Source organism: Anguilla rostrata, chromosome 8, assembly GCF_018555375.3.
Source record: "Anguilla rostrata isolate EN2019 chromosome 8, ASM1855537v3, whole genome shotgun sequence".
NCBI lineage: Eukaryota > Metazoa > Chordata > Actinopteri > Anguilliformes > Anguillidae > Anguilla > Anguilla rostrata.
The window spans coordinates 17,289,734-17,304,937 of NC_057940.1; the positions used below are offsets into that span (position 1 = coordinate 17,289,734).

General features: G+C 41.7%; 2 protein-coding genes across 2 annotated transcripts in view; one reads left to right on the plus strand and one right to left on the minus strand.

The window, feature by feature from the left end:
• The first annotated feature begins 141 nt into the window (after positions 1-141).
• On the plus strand, positions 142-6,216 carry napgb (N-ethylmaleimide-sensitive factor attachment protein, gamma b). The gene is made up of 12 exons (XM_064346769.1): positions 142-318; positions 1,235-1,302; positions 1,776-1,860; positions 2,275-2,292; positions 2,381-2,411; positions 2,973-3,082; positions 3,302-3,368; positions 3,685-3,755; positions 3,876-3,954; positions 4,182-4,261; positions 4,441-4,570; positions 4,992-6,216. The coding sequence occupies exons 1-12, from the start codon at positions 263-265 to the stop codon at positions 5,118-5,120; spliced, it is 924 nt and encodes a 307-aa protein (XP_064202839.1). The 5' UTR covers positions 142-262; the 3' UTR covers positions 5,121-6,216.
• A 1,182-nt stretch (positions 6,217-7,398) lies between these two features.
• LOC135260981 (piezo-type mechanosensitive ion channel component 2-like) overlaps positions 7,399-15,204 on the minus strand; it is a 92,504-nt gene continuing 84,698 nt past the window's right edge. Inside the window, exons 43-54 of the mRNA XM_064346768.1 lie at positions 14,895-15,024; positions 14,563-14,710; positions 14,125-14,339; positions 13,586-13,744; positions 12,736-12,883; positions 11,353-11,541; positions 10,982-11,074; positions 10,610-10,776; positions 10,079-10,195; positions 9,818-9,900; positions 9,240-9,447; positions 7,399-8,923 (exon numbers count right to left, since the gene is read on the minus strand). Coding sequence (XP_064202838.1) covers positions 8,671-8,923; positions 9,240-9,447; positions 9,818-9,900; positions 10,079-10,195; positions 10,610-10,776; positions 10,982-11,074; positions 11,353-11,541; positions 12,736-12,883; positions 13,586-13,744; positions 14,125-14,339; positions 14,563-14,710; positions 14,895-15,024 — 1,910 coding nt within the window. The 3' untranslated portion in view covers positions 7,399-8,670. The remainder of the gene's footprint in view (positions 8,924-9,239; positions 9,448-9,817; positions 9,901-10,078; positions 10,196-10,609; positions 10,777-10,981; positions 11,075-11,352; positions 11,542-12,735; positions 12,884-13,585; positions 13,745-14,124; positions 14,340-14,562; positions 14,711-14,894; positions 15,025-15,204) is intronic.

Sequence of the window (15,204 nt, forward strand, 5' to 3'; positions counted from 1 at the left end):
GAAATTAAAACGACAAAAATGCAATTAAAATGACTCATTATCATTATTGCTATCATTATTATATTATTTGACGTTACCGAACCCATTGCTTATTTTGACTGAAAAATGCAAACCCGAGAAGCGCAAACCTGTGCACTGCAAGAGCCTCTTGGGCTTCCGTAACCAAGGACAAGCGCACGTCTACAAATAGGATAATCCTATTGAATTTTATTTAAAAAATATATTTTTCATTTAACGTCACTGTTAAGTCTACCCCCGGGTCATGGCTGCTCAGAAAATAAATGAAGCTCATGAGCACATCGCCAAAGCTGAAAAATGGTAACGGTAACGTTAAAAATGAACGTTGGATATTTTTGTTGATGTTCGGATAAGCATTAGCCTAGCTATTTTGCCAAGGTTAGCTGGCTGAGGGTATAGACTAGTGTATGATCTGGAGCTAATGCTAGCTAACCGTTAGTTTTACAAGCATGGGCACCAGTCATACAGCTAACCTTAGCTAAATAGCTACCTCAGTTAAGATATATGTAGATCGGCATCTTTTTGCTATCCGTTATTTGGTGTCACTGCTGTATTAATCAGACTGGATATTTAGTGGCTAGCTAGCTTTGCTAGCTAAACAGTTATGTTTCTGTCCCAGTAAATACCTAGCGGTAACGGTACCGTAGCAAGCCAGAAATCCCGTTATTTTCTTGTTGGATAGCACGATATGTTCTCACGGTACACCAAGCAAAAATGTAACTATTGACACAATAACGTGACGGTATCAAAAGGGGTGCCAAGATTGTTATGCTCTATTTTATTATGTCCACTGTGTTATGTATATAGATATATTTGGTTCAGCATTCATGATCAGCGAGGTGTCTGTTCTGTGGTTATTGCTAACTTTATAGGGACAGTGATAGTTGGAATATCTCAAGTGCAACATCCACGATGCTTTCCCCATTTATCAGGTTTGGGACAGAGACCTCGGCTCTTTAAATTAGGGACAACATGTCATTATGACCGAATGTACCCATTTTTATAACATCACGATTTTAAGACACGTTATCTTTTACTCAAATAGCCCATTATTTTAAATATACAATCAGAAGGAAACAAGTATCACGTCGTGTATTAGTCGTAATAACGGAAAACACGTATAAATGTTTATGTTTCACTAATCGTAATGTGATTCATTGTTATGCATGCACTTGTATTATCTGACATTGTTTTATTGTAACGTTTCGCATTTCAGTTTAAAAACAAGTTTGACAAAGTGGAAACCGGACTTTGACAGCGCTGCATCAGAGTACGCAAAAGCAGGTAAGGAGAGATGAACATTAGTGACATACAGTGAAACATTTCATAGCCACAGTTTTGATGTGTTGAAGTGTTGATTACAAAATTTTGTGACGCAAGGGTTTCAATTCTCCGCGTGCAGTACCCTCATGTAGTCACAAGGGGTCCTTACTTTTTTAAATTTACTGTACCTATTTGTAATGTTTATTTCAAGTACGGTCCTTACGATGCTATTTATGTTTATAGTTCGGTACCTTTTCTGAAACATATGGGGCATAGTGAAAATATAATTAGGAGTAACATGTTTAACCTGGTGAAGATTGAATGGTGAGTGGATGGTGTGTGTGACCTGCGATAGATTGGCAGCAGTGTATTCCTGCCTCTCGCCCAATGCACGCTGCCCCCCCCCCACCTGCCCAGGATAAGTGGGTACAGATAATATACAGTATGGATGGATGTGTAACCTGGTGTTCTGCTGCTTCTGTATCTCCTTCAAGCTGTGGCTTTCAAAAATGCCAAACAGTTTGAGCAGGCTAAGGATGCCTACCTGAAGGAAGCCGAATACCACACTGAAAATAAAGCGTATCCTTCCATGTTCTGTGTGCCTAATCGTGCAACTTTAACCAAAACTGTGCTCCTACAAAACTAACCAGCCCTGGTTCACTAGCTGTATGTGGCTCAACAGAGGATGCCCCTGCTGCAGACTTGCCAATTTCAGTGTGAGGATTTGTTATGGTGTGATTTGTACAACCACCACCAAAATTTGAGGTGGATTAGAATTCAGATGGTCATTTGCACAAAAAAAGTGTAAAGCACTTCTGGGTACATGTGGTGGTTAAATTAAACATTGGTAATAACTGAAGATCTGCACTTTCTGTACATTTGCCTTCTCAATTATATTATTACTAATAGTGTGTTTATTTATACCACGCTCAAGGTTCATTGGGAACATTTGTGCATTTATAATAGTTATGTACTTAACTTTATTCTTTACAGTTTATTCCATGCTGCTAAGTAAGTATCAACTCTGCACATCAGTCACAGAACATTAATACTTAATGCTGTTTGTTGCAAGTTTTAAGCATATTATGCTTTCTTGCAGGGCACTTGAACAAGCAGGTATGATGATGAAGGTGAGTTATGTTGCAGATATTTTTTCTTGATGTTCAATATTGATATCTGGGATGACTATCAATAATGCATGTGTAAGTGTACTTTTATTAAGAGTCCCATTGTCAGTGGGAAAGCTGCAGTAAACAGTGTGGCTGCATCTGTGTAGGATGGAATGGAAATTCCTGATGAAAAGAGAATGAGAATTATACTGGCTGTGTATGGAGAGAGTGATGTTTAACTCATCAGACATTCTGCCAGTCATCCTCTCAGCCAATGGCATTGAGCTTCTGTGAGAATTCTGCATGATTACAACCCTTCCAAAGGTGTACCGGATTGATACAACACCTTTCTAAATGCAATGTGCTCACCACAGTCAATTCAGTTCAGTTCAATTCAATTCAATTTTATTTGTATAGCGCTATTTACAGAGAACTGTCACAAAGACACTTTACAGAGTAGCAACAGTCTTATGACCAGAAGTGATGGTAGCAGTGTGATGGTGTAGGTGAGGCTCATACCTGTGGGGCCCCTGCAGCAGGGAGGTGGTGTAGGTGAGGCTCATACCTGTGGGTTCTCTGCAGGATATGAAACGCATGCCAGAAGCCGTGCAGTACATAGAGAAAGCCAGTATGATGTATGTGGAGAATGGAACCCCAGACACCGCAGCGATGGCTCTGGATCGGGCTGGAAAGTACGTTCATCTGTTTATGACCTCATCCTTCCCCACATAGATTAATAAAGAGGGGAATTGATGTTTTATGTGGCTGAAGTTTTAACTTATAATTATCATTTAGTATGCATAACATTTCATTTATATAAATGTAAAAATAGATTCAACTGGTAACTGAGGCCTTTGTAACCTTGAGGGAGGTGCTGAACCTGGTGCTGTGGCTTGTGTCCATTGTCTCAGGCTCGTAGAACCTACAAATGTAGCGCAAGCTGTGGATCTCTACCAGAAGGCTGCTTCTGTGTTTGAGGTGAGTTGGGCGTTGCATGAAAGAAGATGAAAAAAGATGACAGTTTGTAATTGCAGCTACTAATTCAACCTGCTTGTATGGCAATTTCTATAGAAGATTTTGCTGCAGTTAAATGAGTTTTGTTTTGGTAATTAAATGAAATGCAGCCACTGTGTTACTGATGATAATCGAATCGATAAACGGTGGTTTGGCAGCCTGGGATTTGATGTTTTATGCGTCTGCGTGTGTGTGTGTGTGTGTGTGTGTGTGTGTGTGTGCGCGTGTGTGCACGTGTGTGTGCGTGTGTGTGCACGTGCATGTGTGCATGTGTGCACAGAATGAGGACCGTCTGCGACAGGCTGCTGAGCTCTTGGGGAAGGCCTCAAGACTCCTGGTTAGACTACGCAGGTACACCACAGCTCTCCTCCTGTTTAAAAACGTAGCTCCTTCCTCAGTGTCGAACCCCGCCCACCCCACCAGCTCACACATTGACTTCTCTCCTCAGTAACTGTGGCTTGTTTCCATCAGACTCGATGAAGCTGCCGTTTCCATTCAGAAGGAGAAGAATATGTACAAAGAGATAGAGAACTACCCTACATGCTTTAAGGTATGAGCCAGTTTGGAATGGCAGGAAATGTTTCATCATTTCTGTCAGATTTCAGAATACAGCTTATGCATAATGACATTTTACATCAGTCAGAGGGTGCTCACTCAAAAACTCAGTGATTTCACTAGTTACTTTTGCTTTGAATTGATATTGCAGCTGTTCAGTACAACAGGACTTTTATCACCCAGATGGATGTTTTCAGCATGACTTCATTTTGTTTGTTTTAGAAAACAATTGCGCAGGTGCTGGTACATCTTCACAGAAATGACTTTGTCGCTGCAGATAAGTGTGTCAGAGAGACTTACAGGTATGTTGTTCAAAAGACACCTCCACATGCACTGTTAGAAATGAAAATGAAATCAGATAAAATTAGAAATGAGAATGTTTTGACATGTTTTGACTTATTTTGACTTATGTATGTTTTGACATTCTTTTGATGTTTTGTTAGCTGTACAAAATGAATTACTTTGTTTTTTATTCTTCCAGTATCCCAGGGTTCAGTGGGAGTGAGGACTGTGTTGCTCTGGAGCAGTTATTGCAGGGGTATGATGAACAAGATGAGGACCAAGCATATCGTGTCTGTAACTCCGCTCTATTCAAGTACATGGACAACGACGTGAGTATTTTAGAAAAGTGCTAAAAGCATTTTTGTGGCCCTCTGTATGCGCAACATTGACAATTAAATAATTTGAATATGTAGTAAATATAGGAACACTGTGCAGTATTGGGTTCTGACTGAGGGGAAGAGCTGAGTGCAGCATTGGGTTCTGGGGGTAGAACACTGCAGTATTGGGTTCTGGGTGAGGGCGGGGGGGTGGGCTCTATGCAGTATTTGGTTCTGGGGAGCTACAGCTTTGTGCAGTATTGGGTTTTGAGGGGGGTAGTGTACTGTACAGTTCTGGGTTCTGGGGGGGGGTGGTGGTAGAGCACTGTTCAGTACTGTGTTCTGGGTGGGCAGGGTAGATCACTGTGCAGTATTGGGTGGGTTCTGAGGGCTGGGGTGCCAGCATTAATGACCCCTCATCCTGTTTTCCCAGTATGCCAAGCTGGCTATCAGTCTCAGAGTCCCTGGAGGTGGAAAGAAGAAGAAATCCCCCACCGCTCCACAGGGGGGAGCTGGAGGTGCAGCTGAAGAGGATGATGATTATGAGGGAGGTCTGTGTTAACCACAGAACCATAAACCCTAAAACCCCAGTCACACAGTACCCATCCTGTATGAGAGGCGGAGCCCTGTTAGTTATACTGTCCCCTCCCATTTAGGCCTCCTTAAGGGAGTTCCCTTAATATAGAAAACAGTGTATTTCCTGCTATCTGTACAGTATTAGGCATTATTGTATTGCTATTTATTTGATTATCAGTCTTGTTCCAACTTGTTTTGGAGAAAATAGGCAAAACGTGTGTAATATATGAGAGTTATTTATTAACAGTATCAGGGGAGTTTGAAGAGACCCTTTAACCTTGTGTAGGCAATCTCCATTTGTCTACCTCAGGATTGCTGTCCAGCAGGTAGGACAGACATACAGAAAGACTGATGTTAGTCAATGACATCAAAAAAACGCAATGTGGGGACCAGTGCAATGAGAGTTTTAACAAGTTGTAAAATGTTTTTCTTTTTTTAGCCTCCCCCTCAAAAATAGCCACTCACCAACTGGTGTTCGTTTCAATTGATTAGTGCCAGCCCATCCCAGATGTGATGCATCCCATCAGATCGTATGTGTAATTGGTGTGAGTCAATGTATTTAGCCATCATGTAATAATAATAAGTACTTTAAGGCAACATTAGTGTTGTGGAAATGGAGGGCATGGCTTGATTGAGGGCTACAGCATGGGAACTACAGGAGAAACATCCCTCTAGTGAAAGCTCAGCAATAAAATGTTTTCTGTTGTCACGTTCCTTTTTTAATTCTTATTTTATATGTGGGTTATCTGTAGAATCATTCCACAGTGAGTTTTGTACATATTGTCAACTTATTGTCAGTTTAAATCACAAGAGCTGTAATTGTTGAGTATATTTACAACAGGAGCTTGGGTAAAGGCTAAATGGGCATTCCCTCATATGTCACCCCTGATTTGTGAGAACATAGCCTTGTACTGTACATCCTAAGCACTGTACTGTAACACTGCTTGTTGAGTTGCTATTGTATCTAGCCACAAATTACATGGTCTTGTAAATTGTGTCTCCCAAAACATGTGATGTGTCAGTGTGTTAGAAAAGAAAAAGAATCCTTATATTGCTGCTGAAAATAAAACCTTGTCAATTTATTTACTCATCTTTTTTTATGAAACATTATGAAGAAAAGCTGTTACCAATTCCCAGTGCATTTTAGGTCATTTCTGTGTATCAGATTAGTTCAGGTTTATCATTGTTATAAATATCTGACACGATTCTGGTAAAAAATGACATTGTTTTAACATATCATGGCAGATTGCTAGATTCACAGTTGTCCTGCATGTCATGTACCTGGAGTTTTGTTGTTCAGTCATGATGGCAAAACATGAAGGTTCAAATTTGCTGTAAATAAAAACTCACCAAATAAATTTTAGTGTTTAGCTTTGAGATTGTATTGGTGAATTAGTTGAAATTAACAATGGGATTCAGTCAGATACACTTGGTCAGATTAAGAGCATATGCAGTTCTATTAAGATAGCAAATCAATTCAGTTCTGTTTCTTTGGCTCCAAACAACTGAATTTCAATGCTGATAAAGACTGAAAAATCCAAGAAACAGGAAGACGTGTGGCCTTAAAATAATGGCATCTGGGCTAGTGACAAAAATAGTAAAGAAACACTGATATAGCACGGCTTGTAACTTTCTTGCACTTTTTATAGGTATTAAATAAATATAAATAATCTGAGAGATTATTTTTCTAAATTGAGGAGAGTCATCACACTGTATTTATGCAACTTTTGAGGAATAAAACAATTAACTAATATAGTCATTTCCCACTTTTCTATAATATTTGCGGCTTGATTTGTAGAAAATGTTTTTATGTAAAAATTAGATAAGTTAGATAAACAAACATTGGTGAGTTTCAGAGCAAAGTGTAGTTTTAACAGTACAGTAACAGTAGTGTGAACAGTGCAGAAACAGTAGTGTGAACAAACTTACTTCCTGAGTTGCATTGGCAAATGCCAAAAAAGCAGACTTTGAGATGCAGCACTAGATTAATCCAATAAGGTTTGTTTGGGTTTGATTCAATTGCATATGCTTTTAAACTGACTAAGTGTGTTTTAATTCATCTAGATTTAAATCTCAACATGCCTGAAAATGATTTGGCTAATCTGACTGGATGAAAGCTTGAGGTGGTAGCTAAGCCCACTAAAGCCTACTAGTAAAATCAGAACCATCTGCTTTTGATAACAGATGAGTTAGGTTGCAAAGCTATACTGTACTGCTATATCTACATGGATGAATAAAAAGGAAAAAAAACCACCACACACAAATTTCCAACATGTGCTTTATTTTCAGGTCATTGGACCATGACTAAACCACATATCCTACATACAGATACAGTCAGAGATATTCACATTTCTTTTCCAGAAAAACGTATGTACATGGAATGAAAATTCTTCATAGCAATATTTAATTTAATTTTCTTTCATGCAACAATGTATTCTGACGTATAGGTTCCTTCGGTTGGAGTTATGCTAAAGGGGTGATCTTCACTTGTTCTGAAGAGTAAATTAATTTAACTTGACCTCCTCACCTCCTTCCTGTGATTTTATAAGAATGTTGGCTTGAAAGTCTGAAATGGACTTGAAATGTTTTTGGAAATCCCAGTATGATAAATGCTTTAGTGCAGTAGCCTACAGAAGTCTGTAGTCTTTCCTTAGACTGGCTGTTTCTGTGTCTGCACACTTCTCTAAAATTGGAAGTGTCTCCCCTGGGAGATACATATGTCCTGACCAACAGTGAAACACTACAAATACCTACTACAAATATCTTCACTGATGTTCATCCTGAAAAATACTCATTCTGCCATCCTGGTTCATCACAGCTAATGCTTACATCCCAATTGGCCAATGCTTATGTGGTCCAACAAACAAAATGGAAGTGAAGAATAAGTTCTGGTGAGATGGTGTTTTTTCCTGAGCAATAGATCTGGTTTACGTGTTCAATTTACTGTTGAAACAAAGTAAGGCAAGTAAAGATTGTCGTGTTGTTTTTCGAAATGTCTCAAAGGTAATTTATTTGCTCGTAAAACCATTTTAAGGATTTCAGGATTTATGAAAAGAAAAACAATCTGAAAAGTGGGTTGTGTCACTCCACCAGTTGCTGCACTTTTGCATTTCCATGATTGGACTGCAGAAACACCTGCGTTCTTTCAAATACCAGACTGCCTTTCAGGACCGTTAATTTAACCTCACAGGGATCGTACTCATTCTAATCTGAACAGGGCAGAATCTGGGCCAGAGAAGACCTGCTCAGTATGGAGCCCTTGTGTTCTTCCGTGGCTGAGAAGACCTTTAACCTTAAGTGGACTGACGGCCGTAAATTCTTCAGTGTAATGTCGAAGGAAACAACTGCATTGGACACTGCAAGCGAGCTGTGCTGCGGATTAGTCAGTTGTACGGGGCAGTGGGAATGCGCGGGCGGGAGCTCGTCTGGCCACTGCAAGGTCCAATCCGCTCAGAGAGCAGCTGCTGCTTAGAGGATTGTGCTTTTCTTTATTACTGACCTACTCTTCAGCCGGGGTGGGGTTGGAGCCCTGGGTCTCACTCGTCCTTCTCCCGGGTCCATTTGATCATGGTCTCTGGGGAGCGGTACAGGAAGATGAGCTTGGAGTACAGGTCCTCCTCCAGGTCCAGCTCGCCCGTCTCCCGCACCAGGAAGATGTCGGTGCACAGCTTGAAGATGCGGTCCACGCAGGGCAGCTCCTCGAACATGATGGTATGGGAGATGCCGCTGAAGAACTCGCGCACAAACTTCCCAATCACCAGCACCACTGTGGTGTACAGACCCATGATCCTGTGCGTTTGCGGGGGGACGGGGGAGGACATCGTTAATCACCTTTACATGCTTTTAAATTATCTTGACTGCATGCTTGTGTTAACATCAGTTAAGTGGGAGAGGGAAGGATTATTTTGCTTAACTGGGGTTGCCAAGATGACCAATTTGATGAGCAGAAGGGGAGTTTGTGCTCAACCGCAGAGAATACCCTGTACTCAATGTGATTGAGCACACACCTTCCTCTGGTAACTCCATGCTGGGGCTTATTAAGTTTTCCAAGACATTACCAATAAAGAACAACTGAACTGCAATGAGGGGACAAAGAGAAACTTACCCATATCCCGCCAAGAAGCCCAAACTAGGCGGACTGACTTTATCGCTGAAAACATAGAGCTCCAGTTTCTCGTTCACTCTTTCCTGTTTTGAAGGGGAAAGGCTGATTTTCCCTGGATTAATCTGATTGACGATCCACCATAACTGGGTTTGGCCGGAACTGTTGGTTGTTCTGTGCAGGTTCAGAGAGATGCTGTCGAACTTGCTGTCTGAGATGCAGGACAGGGACCCATGAAACATCACGACTGTATGAGTGCTTACACACATGAGTACACACCATAACACACAGACACAGACACACACACACACACACGCACACCCCATACCATACATACTCACATGCACACATAACCCATACCACACACACACACACACACACACACACACAATGAACACATTCTAAAAAATAATCCTGGGAATGCCCGTTTGTGTCTCCCTCCTCAGGATAAACTTTGGCCTTTCAAACTGTTTTAAATTCACACACGCTATGCATGTGAAGCATATGTACTACCATAAGGGTACAGCTGTTAGATGGGCTGAATTCACACATGCTGTGAATGCAAAGCATATATGTGCTACCTCCAGAGTACATCTGTTTGACAGGATTGGCCTCTGCGTCGCTGCGAGCTCGGAGGTAGCGCGGGAAGAGGTATGGTATAACCCTGTCCAAGCAGAGAAGAAAAAGATGACCTCAGACAGGATGGTTTTTAAAAGTCCATTTTGAGAGATGGTTTTTGTGATGAACAAAACACTTTATATATTTTTCATTTTTCAGAAACAGACTCGAAGGTCTAGAGTATGCCCACGCTTTGCACAGAGCTTAGCACCTACAGTACTTACACAGGATCAGACCTTGTTCCATTTAACAAACCGTTGAGCTCTTCCTGTACTTTTATATCAAGCAGGACGGTATGCTTTTGTGATGCAAACTCAGATTTGGCTCCTAAAGACAGGTTCCTGCTCAACAACAATGACAACAACAAGCGCATAAGTCACTTCAGACAACACAGAGGCCCACAGGACAGCCATAACAGCAGACAACGCGTTTGTGAGGGTTATGAGATCATGGGCATTTTTGCTGGCTGTATTGGAGCTGGAGTTAGCCTGGCTGAGCGTCAACATGCTGTGCAGAAGTTGTGCTGTGCTGTACAGTGCTGAGTCTGTGCAGTAGCTCTGTTGTGCTGTGTAGTAGTTGTGCTATGCTGTATTATAGCTGCGCTGTGCTGTGCAGTAGCTGTGCTGTGGTGCATAGCAGCTGTGCTGTGCTGTGCAGTAGCTGTGCATTACTGTGTTGTGGAGTAGATGTGCAGTAGCTGTGCTGTGCAGTGCTAGACAGTAGCTGTGCTGTTTCTGTGCTGCACTGTGCTATACCTCTGGATAGACCAGGACATGGTGATGGTGACGCCTGGACTGTTCAGATCCTTCTTCAGGTTGCTCATGCTGGGTGGACTGATGGTCCACAGGGAGCTGGAACTGCCCTCCAGGACAGCAATGGTCAGGTCATCATAAGTGTAAGTTTCGAGGAACTGCAAACCCTCCTGCATTCGGGTAGCAAAGAGCACTTATGTCATGTACACACTACTAACACCAACAGCATTTCAAACTTCAAGCAAGCCCATTAATCATTACCCTGCACTGCTGCTATAAATCTATACATATTTTAGATTACATATTCAGAACAAAACATGTGCTTATCATCCCCTGAAGATTCTTAGAAAAATGTTTTGGTGGCGCTGTACATACTGTGTGACCTTTGCATGCCTTCTTGAATGTTTCAAACTGCGGACTGGTAACGTTACGTAGGTGATGCTGTTGTGCGCTCATGGTAAAAATAGGCTGAAAAAATACAGTAAAAAATATATTAATCCACAAAACCATCAAATACATGTGTTAATGCTGCATGAATTAATATATTCGCGACACTCATTAAATGCAATTTCTCTATCAGTCTCTGCCTTACGCATTCTGTTAGGGCTTTTACAAGTGACCCTTCTAAAGGGGGGAGACATTAATTCTTCTCGTGTCCAATCAAACGCTTTCCCAGAGTTTCATTGAGAATGCTGAGTCCTTTAAAACCCTACTGGTGATTGACCCTAATTTAAGACCCTCATTACCTGTAAGCCACCCAGGGTGATTTTGACCGAAACGTCGAGGGGTGTGTTGACCACTCCAGCCACAGATTTGACCAGAGACATGAAGAGCAGGGGGAACCAGACGATGCAGATGAGCAGCATCACGATCATGCCCCCCATCCCGTACTTCACCACCTTCTTCTTCTTCTGCCCGCGAGGCTGAGGATACCGCTGAGCGACCACAACCGCACAGGAAAAGCCACACGTTTCACTACAAAACCCACACGTTTCACCACAAAACCCACACGTTTCACTACAAAACCCACACGTTTCACCACAAAACCCACACATTTCACCACAAAACCCACACGTTTTACTACAAAACCCATACGTTTTACTACAAAACCCACAGGCACTGACCGGTCCATTTACCGGCGTCATTACTCAAGACACACAACAAAATTATGGGCTCAATGTGACCCATGCATTAAATTATTAAATTATAGTAATTTATCAGAGTAATAAGCACCTCCTGCATTTACAATACTATATTACTGTGACTGTTATTGGCCTCTTGGCCTGAGAAAGGGCACTTCAATGAACCGCTTTACATGCATAATGGATTATGGCAGGAAATTGCATTTCCAGATCGAGAGGCCTGTGGGTTTGATGACTACTTTTGAGTTGGTCATTGATTTACACAATCAAAGCCAGCTCATAATATTCTGGACAAATATTTAAGCAGTTTAAAGGAAGTACTTTCTTTTTATTTTATGTTATTTTGGCAGGGAGAGTTCCACTGAGGCCAAGGTCTCAATCATAGGGGAGCCCTGCTCACAAAAAAAAAATGGAACTCGCATTGAGACAACAGGATAATTCACCCAGAAATGTGTTTTCACAGAAATGTATTTTATGTATTGCAGATAATAATAAAAAAACTCCCAGAGCAGGATGTGTGTTAAAAACAGTTTTTTGAAACAGTGTTGCTAAAAGGGAAGACCAATTACTTCAGATGGAGGATCTCCACTCCTGTTTAATATGAGATATTTACATGTATATCGCTCATGCACTCACTGGCTTGTTAATTATGTTTATGATTGCAAAATCCACTTGATACAGGCTCATACTAGTACTGTCTCTGTGAATAAGAAATTTTCCTCTTTCAAACTTAATCTTGAAAATGAGCCAGGCCATTTCTGTGTTTTCCTTTCCTCAAGCTCCTATAATTCACACAAAGTCTTAGCCTATCATCTCTATGAGATGGGGGTGAAATGCTTGATGGGAATTGTATTGTAATGCGAAATCAAAAAAAGGTATAGCCAAGCAGTTTTAAAATGGTATTTTGTAACTTCTGGAGACCAAATTAAGCTGTATTCAGTTATTCAGTTGGTTAGTGCCACAACACTGGGTACTGGTAGTCCTTACCTTCTCTGATTCTCTCCAGCACTTGAGGATGAAGATGTGGGCATAGATGTCCTCCACGCAGATCCAGCTGGAGAGACTGAGCGTGGTGTCTGTCCACACCCAATCCATCACTGCACGGAGCTCCATCAGGAAAGGCACAAGGCGGAACCTTAGGAGCACACACAGTCACAGGAGTCCATTATGCAGCAATGCATAATTGCCCGGTGGCAGAAATGCATTCAGGTCTAGAACAACACTAATGTGCAATCTGAACCAAATAAACCAATGTACAATCAACAGACATTCAAAAAGAGCAGGCTTCTTAGAACAGCGTGCATCCAATTACCTCGTTTTGATTTTACATTTTCTCCTCGGACAAGATGACAGGTTTTGTTTGTATGTCTGTGCTTTGGTTGCAGTGTCCTGTCTGATTGGGCCATCAGCTACAGCTTTGCAGCTGGTGCAGGAAGATCACACCTGCCTGACTGACCATACAAGTCTGTTTTCCCTGATCAGGTGGGGAGATTGGACTGACAGACACTCTCACTCCCTGGGGTAGTGTAGCTAGCGATGGCTAACTCCACAGGACAGCATTAGCAGGGCTGGAGTGTGATTTTAGATGTGGTGCTTTAGCCAGGTATGCTATGGTATGTTAACCACCTTCTGAACACACCTGATGTTTGTTACATCATTTGGTCAGAGTAATCTGCATCCATTTATGTCTTTGGTTATTTATGGATGTTATTCAGGTAAAATATCTTGATCTAGCACACTACAGCCCCCATGCAGGGTTAGACTCAAACCCCCGTATGACCATCCTAAAATGTCATCCTGTTACAATGATAGAGAGAAGTCTCCCAAACTCACTCACCCTTGAAAGAGGAAGAGGTTGACGTAGTTGTAGCTCTTTGTGAGGAAGTTGCCCAGCACACGGGTGGGGTAGCCGCAGCGGATCTGATAGGCCGATAGGCCAAAATAAATACACTTCACAAAGTACCAGATCTGGGCCACCCTGTTCTGATTGAAACGCCTTGAGGCAAAGAAAAGAACACAGGTGAAGTAACACAATCCCAGAATGTCTGGAGCCATCAGCTAGACTGAGAATAAGTATAGACCATTTATTTCCATACATATTATTTGCCTAATTACAGGAATACCTTATTCATGAACAATACATTATTCACTATTTAATATGAACTTTGATAACATATTATAATAATTATATATTTTCTTTTACATTTTTTTCTATAGCTGCAGTTGGTAGAATTCCTTGCCATCTACTTATAATTTCACAGAACTGCCTATTATTGTACATTTCCATCTGAATATAACAACTCCAGTGAAGGTCGAATAGCTTGTGTCATAGGTATAGTTGCATTGGTGGTAGGTGGGGTTCCTCTGTGTCACTACCTCTCTGTGACTCCTGGCAGGATGAAGAACATCCAGAAATGGATTCCAAAGACAAGGATGACCTGAAAAATGACCTTTCCCATAACAGTCTTCCTGAGGTATAAGGCTCGGTCCACTATCATAGTGGAAAACTGTATCAGAACCATGACCAGGAAAGGTCCAGGAACCTGGTCCTCTGACAGGGAGGAAGTGATGTCGGCAGACCCTGAATTTTTCTGTATGAAGGACAGGAAAATATGAAAGAAATATGACATGGTTCTTTTTGTTTTGGAACATTGCCTATCATGTCTCTTAAAGCTGTAATATATCTGAGAAGCCAGGTTCAGTTAAGCTTTACCTCATTTGCATCAATCCACAGGCACTTTCACTTTACTAAAGGTAACAATGATTGGGTGAAACACATGCACGAAGAAATGGAACAAAAAAAAATCAAGATACCCCAAAAGCCCAAAAGCCGAACACAGTGATGATGAAGTCAACCGTGTCGGCAAGGAACATCAGCACATAGACGTCCGTCACAGCACTGTACTCAGGGTGAATCAGGTTGTAGAAGAACTGCCGGATGGGGTGGTAGATCTCCAGGGTCCTGGAAAGAAGCAAGCGAGTATGACTGAAAAGGACCTGGAATTACTCCTGACAACAACAGAGCTACATCCCAGAATCACCTGAATTAGCAACAGCCTTTAGCCTAGGGAGCCCAGTCCTGCTACAATGTCTTTACAACATTACATATATGAGAGCGGAGCTACTGGCCTTCACTGGACACTAACTTCTTTATAGTGAAGGCTTTTGCTTTGATCAGCTGCTCCTTCAGCTTTTCCAGGAGCAGCTCCTTGCGGGTCTTCATCTGGATGCTTGGTATGCTGCCCCTCCTGCTGCTGGTCTTCGTGCTCGTGCTGCCTGCGGAAACCATGGTAACGGGTGTGACTGACCAATCAGCTGCTGGCCAATCATATATATGCCAACATACTGTCCTTATTTTGTTACACCTGGTCTTGTTTGCTCACTTTAGATGGTGCAAATGACCCACCCCTTCCCTTTCATCCAATCTGAGAATAGCATGTCACATGTCTGGTTTTT

What these genes read in the sequence shown, in the direction of transcription:
- napgb (XM_064346769.1), top strand. Translation starts at nt 263, where the DNA reads ATGGCTGCTCAGAAAATAAATGAAGCTCATGAGCACATCGCCAAAGCT. An exon ending in AGGCTGCTTCTGTGTTTGAG is followed by an intron (nt 3,369 to 3,684) that starts GTGAGTTGGGCG and finishes ATGTGTGCACAG; the next exon opens with AATGAGGACCGTCTGCGACA. An exon ending in CTCCTGGTTAGACTACGCAG is followed by an intron (nt 3,756 to 3,875) that starts GTACACCACAGC and finishes TGTTTCCATCAG; the next exon opens with ACTCGATGAAGCTGCCGTTT.